We start from the raw sequence: 12850 nt of genomic DNA on the forward strand, positions 1-12850 counted from the left end.
GGCGCCAGATGTCACCACCGACAAGCATAATTACTAACAGCTAAAGCGCCTGCTGACAAAACCTCAATCAAATGCTTTTATTAGAGTAACCTGGGCTTACCTAAATGAAAATATATTTCAACAGCTCGTATTTCAAAAAAGTACAAAAATGCAATAACATATTCCATGTAGAAAATGACTGTTCTGACAGCTGTAACGCTAACACTCCAGCCTTAACACTAGAACCACCAATCGGGTCAATTTGACCCAGAGCTGTTTTTTATTGTATGTAACTTTTTTTCAATAAAATATTAAAGTCTCCCAGTCCGTGACTTTTCCTGAAATTGTGTTATGGAGCACCCTATGTTGATTTTGTGTGTAAACAAACATGAAGTGTTGCTATAGCAACGCCTTTTGTCTACTGCGGTTCCTTATCGATTGAGAGATAGATTGAGAGAGAGAGAGAGAGAGAGAGAGAGAGAGAGAGAGAGAGAGAGAGAGAGAGAGAGAGAGAGAGAGAGAGGTAGATATATTGATAGCGACAGTCTGTAGTGAAGGAGCGTACTACCGCTCACGGGAGACTGCTCGTGCTGGCCTCCGCAGCAAACAGCTGTTTGCTTTTCACCCAACAACGACAACCGCCTCACGAAACGCTATGTTGTAGCGTTAATAAACGAAACAATTTAACAAAGTTGCTTGTCAAAATACCAATACCACGGACCATTTTTCTTTTTAAAGCGATACTTTAGGTATAAAAAAGTCTCTGGCGGTTCGAGTGTTAAAGTGAGTATTTGTAGAAAATGATTTTCTCCAGCGCTGAACACTGAGAAGTGTTTTGACGCTGCACAGCTAGATGGGACTGAAGGGTTTCATGTGAAGTGAATTCATCTCCAGACAACCTGAGCACTGAGGTTCAAAGTCCCTGCTGACACGAGAGAGAGGGAAGTCACCGAGGCTCTGAACACACGCTTCACATTGTTTGGAAGATTCCCCATTGATCTTGTTCTGTGCCAATCTGTAAGAAGGAGTGAGAGTCCTTCTCGTGAAAGAAGAGTCCTGGAGATAACACTGGAAGCAGATACTGAAGCAGCTGATTGGCTCTTTTGACTTCATGGCAGAAGCAAGCAAAACAGTCAGTCACAAAATACCCACAAATCAAAACAGTGAGGCATTTTTTGAAAAGTTAGCATTACACGGTCTCCGCCAACAAAAAGCAACGGAGCAATCCAATTGGGTTTCAGGATATTGCAGAAATACGATTTTTTTTTTGGAAACACACATTTATGATACTGTTCTGTTCAGCAGGATAATCTCCGAAGGCTCCGTGGGGCTTAAGAGGTTAACACCACTTTATGATTTTTGAAAAATAAATGCAATTGTAAAAGCTAATGTTACTATAAAGAAACCACAGCATGGTCACATGACCTCACGTCATCACCGCTAAGCTAAAGGCGGCTAAGTATGATGACATTCAATAGTCCCATTTAGACACTTGTTAGCAGTTTTTAGGACACATAAGATTTAGAAATTCACCAGTGGAGTAGCTACTGACAAAAGCTTGTGTTTCCTGCACCACTGTATTGATCTTGTTCTGCGTTAAAGCGATTGTGGACATCAGATTGATGGACAGTATAGTTTTGGGGACTCCGATACTTTTAAGGTATGAAATCATCCAAAGCCAGCCATTGAACATACAGTTACCTTTTCTAAGTTAGAATATAACGAGCCATGGAGGCGGACTCACCATCTTGTTCTTCTTGGAGTAGGTCCTCTTCAGCAGCCGCTCCGTCATCCTCTCCGCCTCCCGCTGGGCGTGATGGAGGAAGCCTTTCTCCAGAGGATCTTCAACTGGCTGCACATTCTCCTCTTCCTCCTCCACCACCTCCTCCTTGTCATCCTTCTTCTTCCGCTTCGCCACCTTTTTCTCCTTCCACCGCTCCTTCTTCTCCTGAGTCTTCACAACTCCGACTTTCTTCTGCAGGGAGGAGATGAAAGCACGTTAGAAATCTAGACATTAAAACAAATATATGACGGAAAAAAACAAAGCTTTCATACATTAAACATACATCTTGTTGAAGGCTGCAGAATGAATACATTGTTCATTTAAATCGCATTAGGGACAAGTACAATATTCAATATTCGAAGGAAGCTCAACATTGGCTAAAATCAGTCCGAATAATGCAGCCTTAATCTTGTTATTTAAAGTCGATAATGACATGGTTTTAATTCACAAATGCAGTCTTAGAGGATGCCATATAACCTGTTGAATACAGCTCTTACTTTTTGAATTATTCAAAAGCCAAATCTGACTTTCTATGGTAATTCTGCCCTCACAGATAGTAACACAGACAGGATTGCCACACTGTCAACAGAGATTTACTGGCTTTAGCGTCCTCGTGCACAAGGTGGTGACAAGTGTATGAAAAACAACACTTTACACCGCCTTCGAGCGACATTAGAGCCAGGGGCGCCGCCAGGGATTTTGGGCCCCATGAAAAGATATCACATTGGGCCCCACCACCAGACCCAGGCCACAACCAAGCACAATGCTAACCACACCCGTTTGGAGGCAGGACCAAACCATTACATGTAAATAGAGGGGGGTGTTCGATGCTTTGGATAATTAACGTTTGGAAGAAAATAAGTTAAACGAATCATAAGTTTAGTGAGTACATCATCAATATGACGTTATATTAATGTTAATTATTGATGATTGATGAAAGGTTACTTAAACATTTTTTCTTAATGTTCTAACATTTTTTGGGGCCCCTGTCAGTCACGGGGCCTTAGAATCATCCTAACTTTTCACCCCCTTACGGCGCCCCTAGAGCAGACAGATATCTGGATGAGAGGAGATGAATGTGTAAAAAAGTGGAGTGTGCCTCAGCTGGTAAACAGTGAAGCGTGCAGACCCTTTCACTGCAGGCTTATACAGAGCAAGCAACCGTGGAGCATAGACGCTCACTTTCTCTCTCTTAAGTCATCTTTAATCCTGTCAACAGCAGAACAATGCCTTACTGGAGCCCATAATCACTTTATGGCTCAGATATAATGAGCTTATGATATGAAGTGCTGCTTTAACAGACACTGGAGAAAATACAGTCGCTGCACACTTACAGTATGACCAAGCAATTTCAACCCTTTAACTAATCGTTCCGTTCATGCTTCGGTTACCTGCTGTATGGAATTGGTGTTTGTTTATTGGAATGTAAAGATAATTCGTAGCTGCCTGGTATATTACTTAATGTTCCTTTTCTTTGCCAACCTTCGGAGGTTAACTACAGCAAGCTTAATGTCAATCAGTGTATGACTTTTAATAAACTGTGAGTCTAGGAATTATAGCTAACATTTTTGATGTTGCAACTTAATAGCTTGGTTGTGCCTGTGTGGACAATATTAAGGACATGGCTCACAGGATTGGTTGAAGAGACACAAATGCACTCGTAGGCCAACCTGGAAGTTAGCATTGCAAGGGCTCCCTCAACAAAAAGCTATGGGTTCTTCCTTTGGAATTAAGATTATTGCAGAAAATGAGATATTTGGCAAACACACAAAATGTATGATAATTACACCTTGTTCAGCGTTATGCTATAACAGAATTACAGCACGGTCACATGACTTCACGTCACCACCGCTAAGCTAAAGGCGGCTAATGTTGGGCTAAAAAGGAACTACAGCACGGTCACATGACTTCACGTCACCACGGCTATAAAGGAACTACAGCACGGTCACATGACTTCACGTCACCACCGCTAAGCTAAAGGCGGCTAATGTTGGGCTATAAAGGAACTACAGCACGGTCACATGACTTCACGTCACCACCGCTAAGCTAAAGGCGGCTAATGTTGGGCTATAAAGGAACTACATCACGGTCACATGACTTCACGTCACCACCGCTAAGCTAAAGGCGGCTAATGTTGGGCGATAAAGGAACTACAGCACGGTCACATGACTTCACGTCACCACCACTAAGCTAGAGGCGGCTAATGTTGGGCTATAAAGGAGCTACAGCACGGTCACATGACTTCACGTCACCACCGCTAAGCTAAAGGCGGCTAATGTTGGGTTATAAAGGAACTACAGCACAGTCACATGACTTCACGTCACCACCGCTAAGCTAAAGGAGGCTAATGTTGGGTTATAAAGGAACTACAGCACGGTCACATGACTTCACGTCACCACCGCTAAGCTAAAGGCGGCTAATGTTGGGCTATAAAGGAGCTACAGCACGGTCACATGACTTCACGTCACCACCGCTAAGCTAAAGGTGGCTAATGTTGGGCTATAAAGGAACTACAGCACGGTCACATGACTTCACCACCGCTAAGCTAAAGGCGGCTAATGTTGGGCTATAAAGGAACTACAGTACGGTCACATGACTTCACGTCACCACCGCTAAGCTAAATTACGTTTAGTCGTCTCTTTTAGAAACTTCTTAGCAACCGCCTTTTTTAAATTCACATGTGGGCTTTTTAACATATTTGTTGTCGTTAACAACCAACCTTATTTCAGTCATCCAACAAAAACATGTTGCAGTTTTGTGCTGCACGGAGCATATTTAATAATAATAATAATGCATTACATTTATTAGAGCGCTGTTTCCGAATGCTCAAAGCGCTTTACATTACACATTACACATATCAGACATGTAACAGTGAATATTTGCAGTTCCCAGGCATCAAGGAAAAGCTGTTTGGGAACCCAAGAGCTAACATTTACAAAATATATATAGAAGAAGAAAATACCTTTAAACTTAAAGACTAGGTACGACACCCTCTGACTTGATTTTTCGCGAGTACACTCATTTTAAAGGATATGTATGGCCATGAAGCTCAATGTAATAGTTAAGTTCACAGAAACTATAAAGGACATTTGAAAGTAGTCATGTTCTGGAAGTGCTGTATCAAAAGGTTGCCAGGCGGGTTTTAATATAATCACACAGCAGCTGAAAGCAGCTCTTCTCACCACATAAGGAATAACATATATTTCCCTTGAGGGAGCAGATGGTATTAGCAGGACACTTGTCATTAAATTCATCACCTGGAGAGCCATGTTTAAGAACGCTTATGAGCACTAACGTTTGAATAACTGTTGACTGTGAGACGAGGGAACAGGAAGTGCTATGATGCTAACCAAGGTTTGCTCTATCGTTTAAAGGATTCCTATCTACACCACTTTATAAATATATACATCTGCTTCTGCCGCCTTTTGTTTTCCAGATCTCCTCAGGGCTGAGTGGAGCATGTTCCTCGCTGCTGCTCTGTAAAGCCTGTCGGTGGAGATCACTGCGTCTCTGAATGGCAGAGGACGACACCGCGCTGTTTAAAGCTGCATGGAGTTCAAGGCCGAGGGCTGTGGTTCACGTTCTAACATCTGTTCACAGCCAGAACCACTACCGCCAGCTCAGCGCTCTGTATGAATAATCTAATTATCGGCTCAGAGGGCGGGAGGTTAGCAGATGGCTAGCGCATTAGCCCCATAACCGCTAATGAATGACACCTTCAGCGACAAAAGGTGTTCATGAGTCAGGTACTTAGAACAAAAACTGGCCCCAGAAAGGAAGGTTTCCACGATAAAAAAGCAATATAAGGGAAGGGAAAATATAATGGTTAATAGTCAAAATGTGAAGAAGAAAGCTATTTAGAAACAGCTCTGTTCCAGCTTTGCTCAGTTGGAGCGGTTTTGTGCTACATGGAGCATATTCGGAGCTGAATTGTTCCCAGGCATCAAAGAAAAGCTGTTTGGGAACCAAAGAGCCAACATGTACGACATATATATAAAAGAAAGAGAAAATACCTTACTTAAAGACGAGGTACGACACCCTCTGACTTGATTTTTCGCGAGTACACTCATTTTAAAGGATATGTATGGCCATGAAGCTCAATGTAATAGTTAAGTTCGCAGAAACTATAAAGGACATTTGAAAGTAGTCATGTTCTGGAAGTGCTGTATCAAAAGGTTGCCAGGCGGGTTTTAATATAATCACACAGCAGTACTTCTCACCTCATAAGGAATAACATATATTTCCCATAAGAACGCTTATGAGCACTAACGCCTGGCAGGAAAGGCTGCAGGTGTTTCCCGTCCTGCAGTGTGTCGCTCCATCGAGATAAATTACGTCAGCGTCTCCTCCGTTATTAATTGAAACACGCCTTTGTGGACAACCCGGCAGTGAGTGATCAATTAAGCATCAACTTGCAGAAATGTAGTTAATTAGCATTCTGATGGAAGTCCCGGCGGTTATCTTCTGCGTCAGTCATCCAGGTAGGAAACAGTGACACACGACACTGATTATCTGGCTGCTTGACACGCTTATCTTTAATTGCGTTTTAATATCTTAACGGAGGTTTGGCATCGTCTTTGTTGGAAGATAATGTGCACGCTCGGGGCTTTCCTTACGGCAGATTAGCACTCTCTAAAGGAAAGATAATATTCGTTTTAATCAACAATGTTTGTATGGTTTGAAAATGTACACAACTCTTAATTAATCTGCTATTGTCATGTGTGTGTTGCTTATGACAATTCAAATATGTAACACTTACGCTAATTTAGTTCAGTTATAATAGACTACATTTTACACCAACAATTATACTTGCTGTCCCTTTTCAGTCCTCATGACTCAATTATTTCTCAAGGCTCTTAATGATTGTCATTTGTGTAAAGCACTTTGAATTGCCTTGTGTTGAAAGGTGCTACAGTATATAAATACACTTGGCATGTTTGTAATTGAGATATATAACGAATATAACCAAGAAAGGAGTTCATGTCTTGTAAAATAAACAAGAACAGATTTCTTTTTTTTTTAACCCAAATTGGCTTCAATAATGTGCTGCATGTTAAATACCCCCACGTATAGGGGCTAACGAAAGCATCCAGAAGCTCCAGTACATTCAGAACAGCGCTGCTCGGATCCTGATGAGGGTGCACACATATAATCACATCACCCCCATCCTTAAACCACTGCCCTGGCTCCCCGTGGAACTGAGGATCGAATTCAAGGTCTCCATCCTCCTCACCCACCGGTGCATCCATGGAACCGCCCCTCCCTACCTCAAGGAACTCCTCACCCCCCATACCTCCTTTGCGGACCACCCGCTCCCACCTCCTCACACCCCCCAGGACCAAGCACCGTACTATGGGAGACCGGGCCTTCTGCTCGGCTGCTCCCCGTCTGTGGAACGCTCTCCCCGACCACATGAGAGCACCACAGGCCGTGGAGGAGGCTTTTAAAAAAGGCCTCAAAACCCATCTGTTCAAAAGAGCCTTTCCCTAGACCTTTTATCTATTACCACCCCTTTATTTTATTTGTATTGTTTGTTGTGTACTGTTTGTATACTGTTCATGCTCACTGCTTGTAGCGCTTCAGAATTTGAAGTCTGCTTTACAAATGAAACCCATTATTATTATATCTTTTTCACATCGGAAATGTGCTTTGAAATGATCCCTGCGGGACACCTTCTGGTCATCTCCGGAGCTCACTTAGCCAATGTCATGCAGTAATGCCATGTTCTTTCATTCATGTCCACATCTTCTCTCCTTCCTCTCGTGTGCATGATGAAGCGAAACAGTAAACGTGGCTGTTTTAAAACTCACTGTTGGTGATAATGTACAGTAGCAGCTTGTGGTCGAGCCATAAGGCAGCATGGGGAGCAGCTGCCACTCTGAATGAGCTGTACGTACATATTTTTAAACTTCAATGCTACTCAAAAAACCTTGAGTACTCAACACCTGTTAAATGCTGTACTAACTTACGGACTCCATTCAACTCCAGCAGGAACATTCACTTTCATAACCGTAGGTGTAAGGTGAATACATGCAGGTATTGCAAATGTAGCAAGCGTAATTTAAAAGCAAATGGAAAATAGTAAAAGCAGTGCGAGGCTAACACCTACTGTACTATGAATACTGTGAATGTGAATTAAGCCCAAGACTATAACCAGTCATTTTGAACAGAAGTCAAAACAAGGAAATAATGATTACTGCGGGAATACATTCGCAAGATATAATTAAAAACAAATGCTAATTGTGCAAAAAGATAACATATCCAACTTAGTACCAACTCCAAGTCTTTTGTCTTGATGTAGACTTGGGTTCACAAAAGGATGGCAAAGACATGTTGCTTTTCATGCCGTTTTCAAAGATAAGATAATATAAGATTGTCCTGAAAAGAGATAACAAGCTAGCCTCAAGCTTAGTGTGTTTAAACATCTGAGGACTGTGGTGGACATTCTGCAATCCATGAGTCCACAGGTTGTCCTTCTGGTTCTTTAATCCTCTTGTGTGGAAGAGAAAAACAACATACTGCACAGAGCACGATGTCTCTCCGTGATACAGCTCAGTCATAAGAGAATTGACTCACAGTTAAAGGATGATAGACCCATGATCGTGTCATATTGTCACATGGTACCTTGTGACTGGTCATCTACCGAATGGATTATAATCTCTTCTCTATTTATAGCATTCTGTTCTTTAGATTATCCTCATTTCCAATACAGGACATACGGTTATTGCGTGAACACAGCGGCCATCGCAAAACGGAGCCCATATCAAATCTCTTAGAGGTAATGTCTTCCTTTATGAGTGGCATTGAAGCTCTCTGCAGTCGTTTTGTTGGCTAGATTGTCATTTAAGATAAGAGGTACTTTATTTTCACTACCTTTTATTTTATATGCTTGAATTGTATCCATACAGTTTATAATGTGCCTCTGCAACAGTGTTTGTGGTTTAAGCTGCTGGATATTTCACTCAGGATAACAAATCTCTCCTCATATGTTCAGTATTTTATCTATTTATATCTATGTATTTACATATTTATCTAACCATCCATCCATGAACCAACCTACCTACCTACCTACCTACCTACCTACCTACCTAACCTACCTAACCTACCTACCTACCTACCTACCTACCTACCTACCTACCTACCTACCTACCTACCTACCTACCTACCTACCTACCTACCTACCTACCTACCTACCTACCTACCTACCTACCTACCTACCTACCTACCTACCTACCTACCTACCTACCTACCTACCTACCTACCTACCTACCTACCTACCTACCTACCTACCTACCTACCTACCTACCTACCTACCTACCTACCTACCTACCTACCTACCTACCTACCTACCTACCTACCTACCTACCTACCTACCTACCTACCTACCTACCTACCTACCTACCTACCTACCTACCTACCTACCTACCTACCTACCTACCTACCTACCTACCTACCTACCTACCTACCTACCTACCTACCTACCTACCTACCTACCTACCTACCTACCTACCTACCTACCTACCTACCTACCTACCTACCTACCTACCTACCTACCTACCTACCTACCTACCTACCTACCTACCTACCTACCTACCTACCTACCTACCTACCTACCTACCTACCTACCTACCTACCTACCTACCTACCTACCTACCTACCTACCTACCTATCTACCTATCTATCTACGTACCTACCTACCTACCTACCTACCTACCTACCTACCTACCTACCTACCTACCTACCTACCTACCTACCTACCTACCTACCTACCTACCTACCTACCTACCTACCTACCTACCTACCTATCCATCCATCTATCCATCTATCTATCTATCTATCTATCAATCCATCTACGTATCCATCTATCTTTCTACCTACCTACCCGTCTACCTTTCCATATACGTATCCATCTATGAATCCATATAAATCTCCAATCTATGTGTTTCAATAAAAAACAAGTAATTATAGGTGTAAACAACGAGTGTCATGCTTCACGCATTATTTCCAATCTACCTTGAATTTCAATACTGGACATTGTTATATCCAAGCTTGGCACATTTGGATCTACTTCCTCGTGTCTGCTGACTTTTATGGGTAATAAACAGATTTCAATTGTCTATCTGTGTCATTTCCATGTATTCACAGGACATCTCCAACAACAGATCTATAATGGCCGCAGGACAAGAAGGCCAGTCCATCAGTGGGTCTGCCAGCTCCAGGCTCGGTTGTGATATCATCTCCATGTGCCAAAATCTGCTTTTTTTCCCTTTCATGAAATAGATACTGAATTATTTCTACACATAATGAAACAGCCTTATCCCTCTAACCGTAGAGCAGAGTAGTGATGGTAATTATTGCAAAGTCAATGCTCTGCCTAAGGGCACTAGTTAAGCATTGCGTATTGTTTTAATTAGAAAGACGTCGTGTTATCTCTTTACTCTCAATGCGACTGCCGCCCGGTCACAAAACACCACTTAAATCAATGTATATGATATTCCAGATGTCTCTATTAACGCCTGGGGCAAAACGTGATTGTGTTGGATTAGTCGCACAAAAAACGATTCACTAATATAATGGGATTCATATCAAAATGACTCAAACAACCATCATTGTTAAAGCAGGTTCAACAATTTGCATACATGGTTTTTCTGCACCTGTAAAAGGATATGGAGGGAAGACAGAGGTGTGTGTGTGTGTGTGTGTGTGTGTGTGTGTGTGTGTGTGTGTGTGTGTGTGTGTGTGTGTGTGTGTGTGTGTGTGTGTGTGTGTGTGTGTGTGTGTGTGTGTGTGTGTGTGTGTGAGGGGGGTGCTGAGCCTGGAATAGGAGAGACCGCTCGACTGGTTTGACCCGACCACGTTACCCTGGCAACAGTATACGGGAAGAGCTTTGTTGCTGCTCCAGGCTGCATGGGGACCTGTGTGTGTGTGTGTGTGTGTGTGTGTGTGTGTGTGTGTGTGTGTGTGTGTGTGTGTGTGTGTGTGTGTGTGTGTGTGTGTGTGTGTGTGTGTGTGTGGATCAAGTGTGTGACTGCATAAAATCCAACACAGACCTGTTTCCTAGCCCTCAACAATAAAGAGCATTGCTTTACATGGTGATGCCGGGGCCTGGAGATCCACCGGGATCCACTCGGCTCCCAGAGGAGAGATTAGGCGTTCTACTCTGAGGAGCGTCAGCAACCCTGAGGGTACGAGCAGAGTGGGGGCATCCTGAGGCATATAGGATAATATACTATTAACATCGTCAGGAAAAAAGATCACGAGCTTGCCTTATACTGAGAGTATTTATGGCAGAACACATCAGACAATAACAAAGCTCCGAAAGGTCAAATCTACCGTAAAAAGGGATTCTTTTACAGGCTAAATGTTGTAAAAGAGACTGTGTTCACCTCGGAAGAAGGTCATCCAGATTGTAAAAACACTAACATGTGGTACTGACTCAGAAGTAGTCAATCTGAATACTTAAACGTGGGGTCGGTCATTTTGGAGAAACCAGCTCGAGTGCGCTAGAATTTGAAAATACACAACCGGAAAAAATCTGCCACTTCCTCACAGAGCCCCTCCTCCAACACACACGAACGCGCACATGACCAATGAGGGCACGAGATAAGTCTGTGCACAGATGGAAGGCTGACAGGCAGGTAGGTCATCCAGTTACTTTAGCCGGTTCAGATGATTGGTCGTGCTTTTTACAGCGCCACGGCTTCCACAGATGATATTTTTTTATGGATTTATCGTCAAAGAACTTCAGATATTCATTGCTATCGGGATGTTAAGAGCACTCCATGGAATATAACAACAAGTGTATCTCAAGCCGGTTTCTCAAACGTACCTACCCCACCTTTAAATGTCGAGTGTAAACGTGAAAAACGTGCACATATATAGCTCCAAGGCTAAATGCAAGTACCAATTGGCCTACACTTACAAAAGTAGAAAGAGAAACCCAGTTCAAAGGTTCAAAAATAATGATATTGTAATCAAACTTCAAGCATATCAAAAGTATCAGAAACACACAGATATTATTATCAGTCCGACATCAAGGGCTGTTGATGCCTCGGCCTAAAGCCAAGACAATCTAAACTGACACGAACGTGAGCAACCTTGAAGTTACTTGCACAGGTTTTTCTTCCTGGGGCATATTCGACGATATCAGATTAGCAAATCTACTTCATAAGTGATTATTTTGTAACTGTAGTGTTGATGTAACGGATACCAGTCAAACTGTGGATACTGTGTTCATCTGGGAAGGACATCCAGATTATAAAATACAACCATGTGGGATTATCCAACAAGTAGTCCATCTGAATACTGAGTGTTCAAGGTATGTGTGAACACTCCACAACTCACAAGCAAAACCTCAACATAGCACATGTAGCTCCGGGGCTAAACACACAAACCAATGGGCCTTGATCTTGCACTTTAGCATCAAGCATATCAAAAGTCAGAACTTCACACAGATATCATTATGACAAAGAGCAGCAAAGTGACTTGGAAAGGTTAAGGCAGGGGTCGGCAACCCGCGCCCTTAAGCCCTCTGCTCTGGCTCCCTTGAGCTGAGACAAAAATAAGAAGGAAATAAAATAAAAGTATTTGTAGGACTATTTATATTTTGTTGCATGGTTGAACATGTTTCGTATCTTGTATTTTGAGGTGATACTGTGAATAAAAAACAAAACGGTTTTAATTAGGTCAACTAAAATATGCGTCGCATCCTGCTCCGGTCCCGCGCGAGCGCCTTTTCTTGGAGGCGAATAACCTGACCCCCGGCTCGATGAGCGAACTGTGGATACATCAAAGAAAAGTACCGGAGGAACACGGATTTAATTCTGTGCGGACAGAGTTATCTGCTTTCACAGCAAACAATGCTGGTTTACCGGGATGTCTGATATGTGGAGAGACGTTGGTGCAGCCTTTACGTATCGAGGAACAACACGGGAGAGGAAGACAGCTGACGATCTTCAGTCATAATTCAATGGGGTGTGTCATTTATTTCAGAAGACACTTTAGATAGCTTATATGATTCTGTTTTCTTCAAGGTTGTGTCTTCCTGGTCGAATGTACTTATTGTAAGTCGCTTTGGATAAAAGCGTC

At 42.6% G+C, this 12850-nt stretch overlaps 1 protein-coding gene across 1 annotated transcript in view; it reads right to left on the reverse strand.

Moving 5' to 3' along the window:
* fbrsl1 (fibrosin-like 1) overlaps positions 1-12850 on the reverse strand; it is a 430120-nt gene that overhangs the window by 271336 nt on the left and 145934 nt on the right. Inside the window, exon 2 of the mRNA XM_034091346.2 lies at positions 1724-1954. Within this exon, the coding sequence (XP_033947237.1) occupies positions 1724-1954 (231 nt within the window). The remainder of the gene's footprint in view (positions 1-1723; positions 1955-12850) is intronic.

The sequence above is a fragment of the Pseudochaenichthys georgianus genome, chromosome 9 (genome assembly GCF_902827115.2).
Source record: "Pseudochaenichthys georgianus chromosome 9, fPseGeo1.2, whole genome shotgun sequence".
In the NCBI taxonomy this organism is placed as follows: domain Eukaryota; kingdom Metazoa; phylum Chordata; class Actinopteri; order Perciformes; family Channichthyidae; genus Pseudochaenichthys; species Pseudochaenichthys georgianus.